We start from the raw sequence: 16,154 nt of genomic DNA on the forward strand, positions 1-16,154 counted from the left end.
TTAGGAATTATGTCTTTAAGGTAGATTCCTATAAGTAACTCTTAAGCACTGAGAAAGGTTATTTTAATGTATATTTGAAAGATAAAATTCTTTGGAGAAGATAGATGTATTTTATTACGCGTTTACATTTTCCCATTCTAAAATCCCACCACTCTAATACAACCACTCTCAGCAGTTTCCCTCCCGTGTCTTTCCCACATGGTGTTGGTAGTGTCTGTACAATTTCTCATCGTCTGGCTTCACTTAGCACTTTTAGGCTCCTGCATGGTCTTCTGACCTCAGCTTTAAAGGCCGGAGAATATTCGCAGTAGTGCACTTCACTGTTCTCCAGTTGCTGAACATTTAGGCCGTTCCAGCATTTCAACACTGTAAATAATGTCACTGGAGATGTCTTTGCATAAAGCTTTTTCCCACTGTTGGATTTTTCTTCTTGGAATAGATCCCTCAGAGTGAAAAAAAAGTTCTGAGTTCAAGGGTGTCTTTTTTTTTTTTTTTGAGAAGGGTCCTTAATATACTTTGAGAAATTGCTTTCCAAAGGGCTCTCCAAATTGATGTAACCACCAGTATTAGAGTGCTAGTTTCTCCATGTTCTCAGGAGCACTGGGTATGTTAATTTTGCTAATGTGCTAGATGAAGAGTGGTCAGTTTGGATTAAGCTTCTCTAAGAACCACTGGCAATGGTTCCTTCCCCTCCTTTTCTACCCCTGCCCCGTGGACTGCCCTGGAAGCTGAGCCTCCTCATTTCTCCTTGCCCTGCTCTTCCCCCCAGCTCCCACATCCTCAGCCTCAGCTCTGGCCCCAGCTCTAGGGCACTCCAGCTGCTAATGGCCAACCCAGGGCTCTGGCTCTCCCAGCTCCAATTATGGGACCTTGCAGGCCTGTGTCTCATTCTTACCCTGGGAAAAGAGTCTATATTACAAGAATCCCCCATGGTTCCTGAAATCCAGAGGCAGAGCAGTGCAGTGGGAGTATGTGAGCTTTGCATGCAGAAACACGGGCTGTGTCCTGGCCACTCCGTGGGAAAATCAGTTAAGCATCTGAGCCTCATCTTCTCCACTGCATGATGGGGAGAGCAACACCTGTTTTGCAGGACTTGGGGGATCGTTAGACATAATCTGAATACAGTACCTGGCACAGACAGCAGCTCTTGTAGTCTGTGGCCCACAAGGCACATTGCTTTTCCTAGCCTCAAGGCCCCACGGCTAAGGCAGCTCCACCCACTAGTGCAGACTCTGTCATAGGGACCTTAGAGAGCAAAAGGAAACTGACCTCGTTGGCCTTGTTTGGATGCTCCAGGGGAGCCATCAGTCCACCGATCTGTTCAGACACCTACTTATTGAGCACCTACTATGTGCACAGTTGTTATGCTACACACTGGGACCCAAAAATATAAGTGGCATAATCCCTGCCCTTGGGGAGTGCACAGTTGGTCTGAGAGAGAAGGGGACAAACAGACCATCACAGTAGAGCGTGATAAACAGTAAGATAGACAGAGGTGTTTGCAGTGCCCTCAGAGTCCAGGAGGGTCACATGGATGTAGGCAGGGGAGGCATAGGGAACCTTTCCAGAATAGTGCCATTGAGCCGGGCACTGAGGGACAATGAAGGTGTTCACCCTCTCCTGATGCGGTCTGACTGCCTCAGCCTTCATGGGATGAGGCAGATGAAGGGTAGTTGGGATGGCGATAGGGGTTGGGCTGATTGCCTGGGCTCCTGTTGTGGCCTGGTCCTGCCCTGCTCTCCCTCACCTTTGGGCCTTTCTCCCCCATCAGCAGGGACCCCGGGTGCAAGGGGCACAAGTTTACACACAGTGGCCTGGCCTGTCAACTGCCCCAGCCATGCGAGGCAGATGAGGGGCTGGGCGAGGAAGAGGACAGCAGCTCAGAGCGTAGCTCCTGCACCTCATCCTCCATCCACCAGAGAGATGGGAAGTTCTGTGACTGCTGCTACTGTGAGTTCTTCGGTCACAATGCGGTGAGTGGGCCTGCCCAGGCCAGAGAGGGCTGGGGGCCAGCCAAGGTGAGCCCAAGGACCACCCTGCTCTCCCCAGAAGCCCCCTTGCTCATGGGGACAATAACCTTGCTGGGACCCTGTGAGTCCTCACACCTGTGTCTGCTCGCTTGATCCTCACAGCACAGTGGTGACGTGGGGATTTTTAAACATTTTGCTACCTTTGCTCTTTTCATGGTTTCTCTTAAGATTGACTTTTTTTCCTTAGGCAAAAGGAAAGGAAATGGCAGAGAGAAAGCTATGATTCTGATGAGTATGTATACGTGTGTAATCAGAAGTGAACGCTTGTGCGTGATGAAGGCAGAGTGGAAGCAAAGGCTCTCAGTCCCCCAACTGTGAGAGCCAGCCAAGGGACAGGCCGTGAGCACAGACGGCGCCAGGAAGGAGGCTCAGAGCAGAGTACATGCTGTCTCTGGACAGGGGGAGAAAGCAGTTCAGAAGTCTCATAAGGTGAAAAGGAAAGGGCCGCCGGCTAGGGTAGAGCAGTTGAGGACAGAAGAAATGACAGTAATTACATTGCTCGTCCCTTTTGAGCTAGGGGTTATTATCCTCATTTTAAAGATGACAAAATTGAGGCTCACAAAGACTCAGTGACTTGCCCAAGGTCATACAGCTTCCAAGTGACGAAGCCCGGGCTCAAACCTGCTTTCCAGGCTCCCCAGTCAGTATGCTCCCAAAACTCACATACCTCCCACTCCCTCCGCCCACCACTGCCTTGGCTCCGGGCCTGGCTGAGGGTGAAGCCATTTGGCCTTTGTGGCTACGGTAGAGAGAACAGTTGTCTTGCTTCTCACCACATGTTCAGTGCCAACGGGTGGGAGTGCTACGGGCCTCCCAGGCCCAGGGTGTAACATTAGCACCTCCCCCTCTCCCAGCCACCCGCCGCCCCGACGAGTCGGAATTATACCGAGATCCGAGAGAAGCTTCGCTCGAGGCTGACCAGGCGGAAAGAGGAGCTGCCCATGAAGGGGGGCACCCTGGGCGGGATCCCTGGGGAGCCCGCCGTGGACCACCGAGATGTGGATGAACTGCTGGAATTCATCAACAGCACGGAACCCAAAGTCCCCAACAGCGCCAGGGCTGCCAAGCGGGCCCGGCACAAGCTGAAAAAGAAGGTGGGTGTGGGGGGAGCCCAGCTCTACCACCTCTCGTCCCTGAGGACTCCCTCACCCCAACCCCCAAGACTTCTGGAGCATGAATGGTGCTGGCTGCCAAAGGCCTTGGCACAGCTCACTGCTCTGGGAAGATCTGAATGAGATTGGGAGGCATCAGGGTCAGGGAGCCTGGGGGCCAATGATTGAGGAAAAACAAGTCCTGGCTTCAGAAGCTGCTTGCTAGGTTCCTCAAAGCCCAGGACTTGCTTTCAGTCAGTCAGTCATTTATTCATTCAGCAAACACTTCTGCAAATACTGGGAGCCAGAGGATGGTGCCATTAAGTTCTCACCCTGGAGAAGCTCAGTCCAGTGGAGAGACTGACATGAAACTGGATAAGCAGTGTTAGTGTGAGACAAGCACTGGGATGAGGGAAGGCCCCTATCCTGCCTGGGCGTGCTGGAAATGGCTGTACCAAGAGGCTGACTCAGGAACTGAGTTGTAGGGAGTGAGTATAAATTTCTCAGGAGGTCCTTCCTGGCAGTGGGCGTAGCACATCCACAGCAGCTTGGTGTAGCCAGAGCTCCAACAGGGGAGAGGCAGGACAGATGGTGGAGGTGAGGGAGGGCCTTGTAGGCCCTGCTGAATAGCTTTCCTTGATCCTACAGCTGAGGGGGAATCACTGGAGGGCTTTAATCAAAGAACGCACTTAGTTGGATCTTATTCCAAGATTACTGTGTGGCAATATGGAGGGTAGTCTGGAGGAGTGATGCTCCAGGCAGGAAAACCGTGAGCCGAGGGAGACATGACTCCTGATGGGGCTAGAGCAGGAGAGAGGGACCTTCAGAGGAAGCAAAAGTGACAGGCTTTGGTGATCTGATTACAGGATAGGGAGATGAAGGAGTCAGGGATGTCTCCCAGGTGTTTGCTTGGGTGACTGGCAAGATGGCGTGCCTTTCACCCGTGAGGACGGGAGTGGCAGAAGACGGAGTTCAGTTGGGGCACATTGACTCCGAGGTTCTCATGAGACGTCTGAGTGGAGCTGGAGGTGTAGGGCTGGGAGTTGCCAGTGTGGAGGTGTAATTGAAGCCATGGGAATGACCCAGCTATGGGCTGAGTGAGCTCCTCCCAGAGGGCTGAGGATAGAACCCTGATGCCAAGCAAGCCCCAGGGCTTGATGGCTTGTCCCCTGCCACCTCGTTACCTCTTCACTTGCCTGCCCCCAGCTGCATCTTGTATAGTGTCACACTCGAGAACCCAGCGGCCGAAGAGATTGGGTTTGACAACCGGCTAGCTCTAGATCGCGGGTGGTCAAACAGCCCTGGTGCTCTGGAAAGCAGCAGTGATTCTCCGTGTTTGTCCATCCCAAAGGACAAGCCAGGACTCTTTCCCTGAAGCCTGCAGTAGTGAGCCAGGGGGTCTCACCACTGCATTCAGAACACAGTCGTGACATTCTGCCTCCCATCCAGCGTTGCCTGGCCAGAAGTATCCAGTGGGGAACAGTGGTCTCTTTGGCCTTTCCTGGCCTCTTATGGCAGTGGTTCCCAGTTAGATCCCAGTGAGCACACACTGCAGTTCCCAGGCCTGGTGTGCTTTTCATAAATCTCTGTGCCTGGACATCCTTTCTCCTTCACTGGTAATGTTCTCTTCTCTCCCCTCCTTTTCCTCCTGACAGCTTCCAAGCTCAGTTCAGATGCTTCCTCATTTGCAGACTTCGTTAGGTAACTTCTTCCACTGTACTCCCATTATACCTTGCACACCTCTGTAGTCTGCCATTTATCGCGCTCTACTCACTCATTCAACAACTTACTGCACAGCTGCTGTCTTCCTAGCCCTGTCGAGAGGCCAGGATATAACATGGAAGCAGACAGTTGCAACATCATGTGATAGGCAGTCGTGGTCATTATCTTTTTATACACCAGTCTCCTCCCTGATGTCCCTCTTCCACCTCCCTCGTGTACTAACCATTGCTCCTTTGGAACTGACCCCTGGCTCTGTCATCTACAACCTCCCAGCCACTCCTCTTCATCCACTGAAGACTGTCACCTCCCCTTTCTCTTCTTTCCAGGCCAGTTGAGATCTCTTGACCATCACTGATGTACTCTCTTAACCAGTACTCTGGATTCCTTGCCCCATGGCCCTTTCACTACACCCACTCAGAAAAATCACAACCCTAGGTTCAACCCCAACCTGCCTCTCCCTTCTACACCTTGAGGAAAGCACCAGATCACGTTTGTCTGTGGCACCCAGGCCACATGATATTCCACTTGCCTGAGCCCCCATGTTGCCTGCAGGACTCTTGTAGCTCCCTAGTCCTCTTGTTCCTTATCACTTCCGTTCACCACAGCCCGTTTGTCAGACAGACCTCCATTCTTCTCCAACCTCCAAGCTTTCCCAACCTGAACCTTATTTTTTGGCAGATAACCTCACTTCCTGCTTGAACAAGGAATAAAAACCAGTGGACAGCCACTGTCAATGTCTTACCACCCCACCTGCAAACTGTCTTCTGGTCGTGAGGGAAGAGTTACTCCTTTCCTACCCAAGGCTCATGCAGTCCTTTCCCGTGCCCCTCAGCCTAACATCAACTTCTGGCTCTGTGGCACCAGCCTCTCCTCTGGCTGTTTCCCATCGGCATTTCACTGTGCCCAGTGCTGTCTCTTTTTTGAAAGCAACGTGTTCTTGAGTGTACAACCTCTCTTACCCCTTGTCTCTTTCCTCTCATCACAGGAAAATGTCTGCATTCACTGTCTTTACTCCTCCTGTCAACTCATCGCAAACTGGTTTTCCACCCCCAGGCCCCCACAGAGCCCCAGTGACTTTTTTGTTGCCGAATCCAAATCATGCTCTCCCATTCCATTCTCTTTGTCCAGTAGGCAACATCTCCCATCTGTGTTAGTGTTAGGTCTCCTTTTCAGACATTGTTTCCTTTGGCTCCTTCATCCTCAGCCAAGCAGGGGCAGGGAAAGGGCTGTGAGAACACCATGTTCTCCACATTTCTCACCTTCCTCTCTGCTGCTTTTTCTGTTTCCTCTGTGAGCTTCTCTTCCTCCACCTGACCCTCCCCCTTGAGGACATCTCCCTGGCAAAGAGAAGCCATCTAGATAGTGTTGCCTCCTGCTTCATCATATCTACCTGTTTCCTCTCTGCACTTCACACTGACATCTCCTCCTGCAACTGGGCACCTACTCATAGACAGCCCACAGGTACCCAAACTCAGCACATCCTACACTGAGCTTATTATCTTTCTCCAAAGATGCCTGCTTTTCCTTCTCCATTGTCTGTCTAGTTAATGGCACCACCATCCATCCAGTTGCCAGAACCAGAACCCAGGTGCCATCCTGGGAGGAATACATTGTGGTGATCGAGAGCAGCAGACCTTGGAATTGGACCCCAGTTTGAAACCCGGCTCTGCCACACTTGCTGTATGACCTTGGGCAAATCACTTAACCTCTAAGCCTCAGTTTCTTCATCCATAAAATGAGAATAACAGTAGAACCTAACTCAGATTGTTGCAAGAATGAAATGGAGTTGGGCAGAGTGAGCACTTGGTCAGTGTAGCTGCTACGGCAGCAGTAGTGGCTGTCGATGTTGTTTTTGTGACTCATCTCATCCTCTCTCCCTATCTGTCACCAAAAGGCCTGGCCATGCTACCTCCCAAATAGCTCAAACCATCCACTTCTCTCCACCCTACTGCCACTATGTTAAAAGCCTTCAGTGGCTGAACATTGCCCTCAGGATTAAATCCAGACTTGAGCAGAGCCTGCAGGGCTTTTCAGGATCCAGCCATGCCTCACTTGCCAGCTTCATCTCTCAGTCTCTCCCCTCTGGCCTTCCTGCCCACCCCCACGTCACTCCACCCTGCCAAGAGAAATCTGGGCTCCAGCTGTACCTCTGAATGTTTACATTCCCTAAACATTTTGTGTGTTCCCAGTTTGTAGCCTTTATACTTGCTCTTCATTCTGTCTAGAAAGTGCTTGTCCCACTCTCCCTAGAATAATCCCACTTACCCTTCAGTGCTCAGTGACATACTGCCTCCTCTGGGAAGCACTCCCTGATGGCCCAGTCTGGGTTCCCAGAGCACCCTGTGCTTTCTTCCCTACAGTTCTTGTCACTGTCACCCAGAATTAAACAGCCCATTTGCATGTCTCTTTCCCCCAGCAGACTCAAGTCAGCAAACCGAGACTGTCTCATGCATGGCTGAGTTCTCAGAGACCAGCCCACTGCCTCACAGAAATGATTGCCAAATGGGTTTGAAAAACATAGGAACTCTGCAGATCACACCTGGGTGTACTCCCCCAACTCTGCCACTTACTAGCCGTGTAACCTTGGGTCAGTTCCTTATTCTTTGCCAAGTCAAGTGTCCTCATCTGTAAATTGAGGATAATGATGCAACAAGGGCAGTTGTGAGGATTAAGTGAGAGAACATATGGAAGTACCAGGCTTGTGGTACCTAGCAGAAAAGGTGTGTTTCTGTGCTTTCTCCTCTCCCTACCACATTGTATGTGGTTCCACAGCGCTCCCTCCACACCAGTAGTTTTCAAACTTTGTTTAGCAGCAGAACTGTTTTCTGAGATTGAAATCTTCTGTGAAACTTCAGTTCCTAACAAATAAAAGCAAAGCTGTTCTGGCGCAGGGTAGGAGCAAAGCGAAGGGCCTTCCAGTCCTTCGTCCATCCCTGTGGCCTCAGAGCTCTGCCTATGGCCTTGAACTCCATGGCACACAGATGGAAATGCTGCTCCAGACTGAGTTTCTTCATCTGAGCACCACAGGGGGAAGGGACACACACCCTCTCAGATGTCATCATAGCAACCCTGTGAGGTATAGCTAGGTAGTTTTTCTCCCAAATTTACAAATGGTAGTAAGATTCAGAAAAAATAAGTGATTTGTCCAAGGTCCTGCAGTTGTGGAACCAGTGTTCAAAGAAGATGAGAGAATAAATCAATGCATGCCTCCTGGAGCACAGGGTCACCCTCCTTTGGTTGACTCAGAGATAATAGCCCTTTTTTTCCCCTAGTTTCCTTTTCCTGTTTCTCCCCACTATTCCCAGATCAGCTAGACATAGATGAAATAGGCGAAGTCATCCAGCCCCTGGCACACCACCATCGCCACCTTCCATGGGCTTTTGACATGTCTCCTATCTCCCTCTAAAGGCCTTCTTGGCCTGCTAGTGCCTTGAGTTGGGCAGAGGGGTGGGGTGACTCAGAGTCCACAGACTTTGATTTTCACTCTCCGTATCTGGCTCTGTCAGTGCTGATTGGCCAGGTCTGGTCTCCCTGAGCCTCCCAGTCCTCACCTGGGCAAAGGGGCTACTTTTACATCTTGCTGTGGGGACCCTGTGTAGCTGTCCGTTGTATGCCATTGGGCACACTTTAGGTCTGGCCTTGATTACTTGAGGACAACTGAGCAGTGAGTGGCCTTCCTAAGGGAACTTTGCCCTCTTCGGTAATACCCATACCCAGCGTCAGGAGGACACAGGCGTTCCTGGCCACCCAAAGCAGTCTGATCTACTGTGGCAGTCTCACAGCCCCACATCTTCCTTCCTGAAAGATCCGCATAAGGTCACAGCTTTTTTCCCTACCACCTGCAGAATTAGAGAGAAAGCTTCTGTAGCAGCTGTCTTCCTCATATGCATCCCCACTTGGTCTTCACTCCAAAATTATTGTCCCCATTTTGCAGATGAATCCAGTGAGACTCAGTAAGGGAGTGAATTGCTTAAGCCCAGGCCTGGAAGACAAGATCCAAATAGCTATATTCCTACTCCTTTGAGTCCTAGTCTTTTTAGACCTTAGGACTGATACCGGGGCTCTGGATGAACAAGCTGTAAAAACCCTACCCTCTGTGGGTATGACTGCCTCCACCTCCAGGACATATACCTGTCTGATTGCATTTTATCCTCATTCCTACCAGGTGGGCAAGAAGGCCAGGATTGCCAGGCCCTGCCTCTAGGCAGTTAGTGGCAAAGCTGGGCCCCAGGCTGATGTGTTAGGTGTCACATTGTGCCTGGCAGCTGCCAGGCCCCTGTTGAAACTGCCTCTTGTATTGGCAGGAAAAGGAGAAGGCCCAGTTGGCAGCAGAAGCGCTAAAGCAGGTGGATCGTAGTGTTTCTGGAAGCCAGGAGCCAAGGCCTGCCAGGGAGAGGCTCTTGGAGTGGCCTGACCGGGAGCTGGATCGGGTCAACAGCTTCCTGAGCAGCCGTCTGCAGGAGATCAAGAACACTGTCAAAGACTCCATCCGTGCCAGCTTCAGTGTGTGTGAGCTCAGCATGGACAGCAATGGCTTCTCTAAGGAGGGGGCTGCTCAGCCAGAGCCCCCGAATCTACCCTCCTCAAACCTCAATGGCTCCTCAGAGCAACGGCCTGACATCAACCTTGACCTGTCCCCTTTGACTCTGGGCTCCCCTCAGAACCACACGTTACAAGCTCCAGGCGAGCCAGCCCCACCATGGGCAGAAATGAGAGTCCCTCACCCACCATGGACCAAGGTGAGGGGCCCCCCTCCTGGAATCATCCCTGAGAATGGGCTGGTGAGGAGACTCAACACGGTGCCCAACCTGTCCCGAGTGATCTGGGTCAAGACACCCAAGCCAGGCAACCCTAGCTCTGAGGAACCAAGCCCAAAGGAGGTCCCCAGTTTCAAGCAGGAGCTGCCTGAGCCTGTGGCCTCAGGTGGGAAGCCACGGAAGGGCAAGAGACAGGGCAGTCAGGCCAAGAAGAGTGAGGCGAGCCCAGCCCCTCAGTCCCCAGCCAGCCTCGAGGCTCCCAGTGCCAAGGGCCAGACCCCCAGCCCCAAACAGCCAGGCAAGGCCCCAGAGCCTCCCAAAGTGAGCAGCTGTGCTGAGGCTGGAGAGGGGAGCCAGGGGAGCTGGCCAGGCCCAGGTTGGGCTGGCAGCCCCAAAGCTGACAAGGAGAAGGGCAGCTCCTGGCGAAACTGGCCAGGTGAGGCCAAGGCACGGCCTCTGGAGCAGGAGTCTGTGCAGCCCCCAGGCCCAGCAAGGCCACAGAGCTTGCCACAGGGCAAGGGCCGGAGCCGCCGGAGCCGCAACAAGCAAGAGAAGTCGGCCTCCTCCTTGGGTGAGTGCACTAGGAACTGAGTGGCTGACCCCCACCCCAGCCAGGCCATGGGGTGGAGGGCAGTCCTCCTGTGTGGGCAGCGCTGCCCCAAGAGCATGACCTCAGAGGCCTGGCCGTGGGCACTGAGCCCTCCTGGCTGTGTCTTCCTAGACGATGTGTTCCTGCCCAAGGACATGGATGGGGTGGAGATGGATGAGACTGACCGGGAGGTGGAGTACTTCAAGAGGTAGGTGTGGGGCCTCCTGCTCTCTCTCTCACAGCAGACTCCAGGTCCTACCCACACTCAGGCCTCTCAGAAAGGCCTCTCCCTCACCCCTGCACCCTTGGAGGGAGAGCCCCTCCAGGCTCTCCCGCCAGCCTGTCTGCTGGAACCCAAGTAGCTACTTGGCAGGATGGGGCATCTGGGAAGGTGCAAGGGATGGGGAGAGGGAGGCATGTCAGGCCCCAGGAACCAGGGCTTTTTCCAGCTTTATTCACTATGTGTATTCACCTGCGCTTCCTCTGCCCTGCCTGGGCTGAGCTCTGGGGCAGAGGCAAATCAAACATAGTCTAGATAGAGGCGAGCATAAACCTAGAGCCCAGTGATAAATGCTGTTAGGGGAGTAAGGGTGTGGGGCAGTCAGCGGGGTGGCTAGAAGGGTGCAGCCAGGGCAGCCTCCCAGAAGAGGTAGTGACCAAGCTGAAACCTGAGGTGTAAGAACAAGTGGGCGAGGTCAAACAAAAAGATCCTCTGTGACAGCAGGGCCAGCACCTACAAAGGTTCGAGGGTGAAATAAACACATTGTCCTTAGGGGAACAGAAGGCAGCCCCATACAACTAGAGTAAAACATAGGGTGAGGAAGAAGCCTGCATCCCAAGGCTGTGTCAGTCTCCTCATACATACGTTGTCCCCTAACTTTGTGGGTTCTGCATCCAGCCCCAAAGCCAGCACAGCTTCCATACCTGCTAGACCCCAACATCTGGGAGCTGGAGGGGTGGTGCAGAGCTGACGTGGCTTCTTTAGTGACCAGGACACATGGTCTAGACAAAGTCCAGCAGGGAGAGGAGGGCACCTCTGATTGTGCTTCTCCGGTGTCTCCCAAATCTGACAGGTTCTGTTTGGATTCTGCAAAGCAAACTCGTCAGAAAGTTGCTGTAAACTGGACCAACTTCAGCCTCAAGAAAACCACTCCCAGCACAGCTCAGTGAGGTATAGAGACTTGAAGTGTCACGTGTACACACACACCCCCCCCATGCTCTGCCACCTTCTGTGCCCCCGCTGACCATTTCATGCCCTGGGGCACAGGGAGTTGAATTTGGGGCTTGGCAGCCCTGGCCCCTTCACCTCCACAGTGACAGCCCAGGTTGCTGTGCTCTCTGAAGGCGCAGGCCCCATCTCTTCTGTGGCCATTCTTCCCTAGACCTCTGTCCTTCTATTGCTCCTCCCTGGTCCAGGCCCTCCTGTGAGCCCTCCTACCCATGCTCCTGAAGGGGCCCTTCCTGCACTGCCGTCCCCTGGGGTATGTCTTCCAGGCCTCTACTTCCCGTACCAGTTGCCTCCCAAAGTGCCCAGGCAGCCGTGGGCCCCAGAGGGCTGCCCCTACCCCTGACATTATCAGACTCAGGGTTGAATCTCGCTTGCCCAGCCTGGCTCCTCTGTGCAGGCTACCAGGCTGCTTCTAGCTGAAGCTGTGCAAGAAGGGACAACCCCAAGGGAGTAGTGAGGACGTGGTTGAGCTAGAGCAAGGCCGTAAAGGTCATGTAGGCATGGAGGGCCTGGTGGGCGCTCTCCCCAAATGTGGCAAGTTCCATGAGGAAATTGATAGCGAAACTGCCTCCTATGAGAAGAGACCTGGCCCCTAGCTGGGCTCTCGCCTCCCCTCCTAGTCTGAAATACTGATGTATGAGATGGTGTTCTGGACTGAGAACAGAAGACTTGAGAAGGGACTGGGCTGAGAACCATAGTACAGAAGACAAGGATGGCTGGCTGGCAGGCCTGGTGCTGGGTTTGGGACCTCATGGCTGTGCAGTGCCACCTCTCAACCCAGAGCTCTGTCCCTGTGGCAGGGCTTGTCTAGCTGGCAACCACACAGCTGCCCCTAAGGCAATAGGAAGCTGGGGCAGGTGGGCTGAGCTCAGTGATGCCCCCCAAGAGGATGTCCTCACCTCTCCTCCTCCTCTGCCTCCTCTTTCCAGTGCCAGGGCAGTTCCTCTTTGGGCCAGGTTAACAGACTTCCTGGACCCTTGACTGAGTCCCCTTGTCCCTATTTCGGTCCAGATCGCCCACCCTTGATGCTGGCCTCAGCTCTTCAGGGGCAGCCCAGAGAGCCTGAAGCCAGGGCAGCCTTTGGGGCTGGGCTCCCTCTGGCCTATTTTCAGACTTGCCTCAGCCCCTCTGCTCTGAGGGCCTGGGCTCCCTGATCCTTTGCCAAACTGAGACGTCCATACCCCCAGGAGCTTCTGCTAGGGAGCCCTCCTGCCTCTGTTCTCCACCTCCACAGGAATCAGGAGTCGCAGGGACCCTAGGCACTTTGATCCGTTGCCCCTCCTGAGAGAAAAAAGAGCGCACCTCCTCCACAGGTCCATGCCCCTGTCATCCAGGAAACCTCATCCACCCATCTTCTCCCACTCTCTCTTTGGCTGATCTCTTTCCCAAGACAGGAGATGCTCCTTCCCCTGCTCTCCTTATGACCTTCTCCACCCTCAGCAGGATTGGGAGCCTCGGGCACAAGTGCATGAGAAAGCAGCCCTGGCACAGACTTGGGACCAGCACTGGCTCTGTGGCAGGAGTCTGAGTGCAGTTGGCCTCTCTGCTGCCTGTCAATGGGAGAGCAAATGCCAGAGTCTGGGCTCTAACTCCACCCTGGCCCGGGAGGATGTGCTGCAGCAGGGGGTCCTGGGCTCCTCAAGGATTGTCCCACATTCCTTGAGATCTATGATGATGTTCAACATGTTGACAGAACCCCAGGACTGGGGCTCTGCCCCGGACAGGGTCTTAACCTTCATCCTGTGCTGGAGGTGATCACTGAAGTCTGTTCAATGTTTTCAGCCCAGGGAGCAAAAATAGGAGGCAGCTGTTCCTGCTTCCCCAGGAACCCGTGGAGACTGAGAGCCAGCATGAGGAGGCTGGGGTGTGGGCCCACTGCTCACCACGTGGCTGTGCTCTTCTGTTTCCTCAGCCCCTGCTGCGTCGAGCATCTTGAGGGTGTCCTGCGGTCCCGACTGCCAGCTGAAGGTCTGCAGTTTCTTCCTCCACATCCCCACCCACCTGCCCAAGATCCTCCCTGCTCCCCACCATCCTGGACCAACCAAAAGCTGAATGGATGCCGTGCCATGCTGGGGCCCCTCAGGACCCTGTGCAGAGCCGCCTCCTGGTGCTACGCAGCCTCCACACTCAGAGCCTGGGGGCTGGGCTGGCCTGTGGGCCGGGGGCTGTTGGTACTGCTGGCCCAACACTGCTCTCTTTGTGTTTGGTTTTTTGTTTTTGTTTTTCAATTCTTTACTTTTGATACTGTGAAGATCTTTCATGCCGAAAGATAAAGCGACTTTTGGACACAGAGTTGGTGTGTTGGTGGTTTGCTGGTATGAGTTGGGGGTGAGGTGAGGGATGAACTCAGAGGCAGAGGCTCTGCCTTAGTTGGTAACCTTATTGAGCACATACTATGTGTCAACAGTTTGGCATAGTTTCCACTTAATTCTCAGAGCAGTCCATTTTACAGATGAGAAAACTAAAGCTAAAACAGGAAGGTCACTCGACTGAGCTTAGCCTGGCCGACTAGAGTTAGAGCACAGGGCTGTATGACAGCAACGTCTGTGCCCTTTCCTCCTGTTGGGAGGCTCTAGGATGGGAACCCGGAGCAGCTGCTTCCCCATGGTGTGTCTCAGTTTCCCCTTCTGCAAGATGGGTGAGTTGGAGGGGTGGGACTTGGTCTCTGTGCAGCTGATGTGAGAATGGGTCTGGGGAGGGCTTGAGGCCTTGATGAACTGTGCATTTGTAGCCTGGAAAATTGAGGTGGTTAGGGAAACCTGGGGGTAAATGGAGTTTTTATAAATTGGAGCTGACTTTCCAGTGGGGATGGGACATGTAGCCTCAGTACTTGAGAGTTAAGAGGATAATGGACCCTTCTGTAAAGTAAAGCTAACTACCTCATCCCTCAATGGGTCTGGCCTGTAAATCCAGATTTTAATATAATAGGTTTGCTAGAAATGCCTCATACACACTTGTGTCCCAACTTCCTGCCCCCAGTGTAGTTTTCTCTACTAAAACCAATTCTTAACTGGATCTCATGGGGAGCAATGGAGGCAGTGGCCACACAGTCAAAGACCCCTTTATGGGGTGTTGGGAGCAGGATCAGAAACCACTCCCTCCCCACTTTCTTCCCCCAGATTGAGCCCACCATGGGCTGGCAGTCAGCACCAGCTTCCTCTTCTCAGGAAGTGAAACAGCTTTACCCACAGGCTCACAATTCCTGGTCCCTGGCCTTTGCTAATCCCCAAGGAAGTGTGGGCTCTCCTATGAAACCTCTCAGTATATTTATTCTCTGTGTGCCTCTCTCCCTTCAACTCTTGAACCAGGCTCCTGCCCTGCAGTTGAACTGGCACAGCTATCTAAAATTTTGCTGCATCACTGGAAAATTGCAGGTTAATCAAGCAGCCACTTTACTTACAGAGGACTTGTGTGAGAGGCATTCAGGGCCCTCCGTGCCTGGGCCTCTGCCTCCTGCGCTCACTCCAGCTGCATGGGACAACTTCAGTCTCCAGCTAGGCCTGGCACCCTCGGCCTCCTAACTTTTGCTCACGTCTTTCCCTCTTCCCAGATTACTTCCTTCATGCATTGCTGCTTATGCTTCACAGCCCAACCAAGAGGCCACTTTCACTATTGAAACTGAGAAGCAGTTTGCCCTGCTTTTGTGATACTTCTAAAAGTGGTACCTTGTCTGTCTTAGGAGATTTCTCCTTAACCTTAAGACCCATTATCTATATTTCTGTCTCAACTAATCTGTAACCTCCTCACAGGCTAGGTGTGTGTCTTGCTCATCTTTTTCTGCTGGGTGCTGGGCTCTGTGCACAGTGCCCAGCACATGCTTCTGTCAAAGACGTGAATGGAGGAAAGAAATGCACTGACCCATCACTCCTATTTCAAAGTCCCTATTGACGTTGAAATTACTTACTCTGACAGTCACTGCCCTGCATGCTCTCGGCCAGTCTGCCTTTCCAGCCTTATCTCTGGCTACCCCCACCCCAAGCCACTGCGTGATCTCTTAGTTCCCTGAGGAATCTGCACTTGCACATGGCCAAACCTTTACTGCTGCTGTACCCTCCAATCAGGAAGCCTCTCTCTTCCTCTCCACTCCCTGCTCTGAGATTCCACGCTACCATGGAAGCTCAGATCCCGTGTCTCCATGAAGCCCCTGGTTCCCCAAGCATTCACTCTGAGCTCCACCGGGGTATCTACAGTAATGTTTACCTACATCTGTACAGCCGCTCGGTTAAAAAACACCGTCATCAGTATTTTACTTATCCCTCACCGCTGTGGACATGGGTGTTCTCACACAGATGAGGACGCCAGGCAGAGCGGCAGCGCATGTTGAGTCATTGATTCCGCATCTGCACCCTGCCCCGCGGCCCATGCGGAGGCTGGCGTCCCCGGCGGGGGCCCAGGTAGCCCCGTCCCGGCTCGCCGGCCGCGAGAGGGCGCAGTGTGTGCGGCGGGGCGGCCGGGTGACGTCACGCTCTAACAGGATCAGCGACCTCTCCTCCGGGGCCTTCCCGTCCCTCCCGGCTCGAGTTGAGCTTTTAGCGCGGACTCCAACTCCTCTAGCATCCCACAATGCGTCGCACGACGCTTTCGCCCTCAGCTCTGGCAACAGCTGCGTTGCCGCCCAGATGGGGCGTTGATGCCGCGTCTCAGGGCAGGGCTCAGGAAAAAATTTGTCCCTTTGCGCGATCCGGCACTCAGAGGCCGTTGCTAGGCGCCGACGTCCGCCTCTTCACCTCTGATTGG

At 53.4% G+C, this 16,154-nt stretch overlaps 1 protein-coding gene across 11 annotated transcripts in view; it reads left to right on the forward strand.

Moving 5' to 3' along the window:
* FAM193B (family with sequence similarity 193 member B) overlaps window positions 1–13,709 on the forward strand; it is a 32,508-nt gene extending 18,799 nt beyond the window's left edge. For 4 of the 11 annotated variants that reach the window (XM_070516981.1, XM_070516988.1, XM_070516987.1 and 1 more), the window contains 5 exons: window positions 1,772–1,973; window positions 2,885–3,124; window positions 9,148–10,171; window positions 10,322–10,397; window positions 13,330–13,709. In XM_070516981.1, the coding sequence (XP_070373082.1) occupies window positions 1,772–1,973; window positions 2,885–3,124; window positions 9,148–10,171; window positions 10,322–10,397; window positions 13,330–13,690 (1,903 nt within the window). In that variant the 3' untranslated portion in view covers window positions 13,691–13,709. Of the gene's footprint in view, window positions 1–1,771; window positions 1,974–2,884; window positions 3,125–9,147; window positions 10,172–10,321; window positions 10,398–11,262; window positions 11,361–13,329 lie in introns of all 11 variants that reach the window. The other 7 variants (XM_044777589.2, XM_070516991.1, XM_070516986.1 and 4 more) reach the window with 6 other exon arrangements.
* Window positions 13,710–16,154: the final 2,445 nt, after the last annotated feature.

This window comes from Equus asinus, chromosome 9 (genome assembly GCF_041296235.1).
Source record: "Equus asinus isolate D_3611 breed Donkey chromosome 9, EquAss-T2T_v2, whole genome shotgun sequence".
NCBI classification, from domain to species: Eukaryota; Metazoa; Chordata; class Mammalia; order Perissodactyla; family Equidae; genus Equus; species Equus asinus.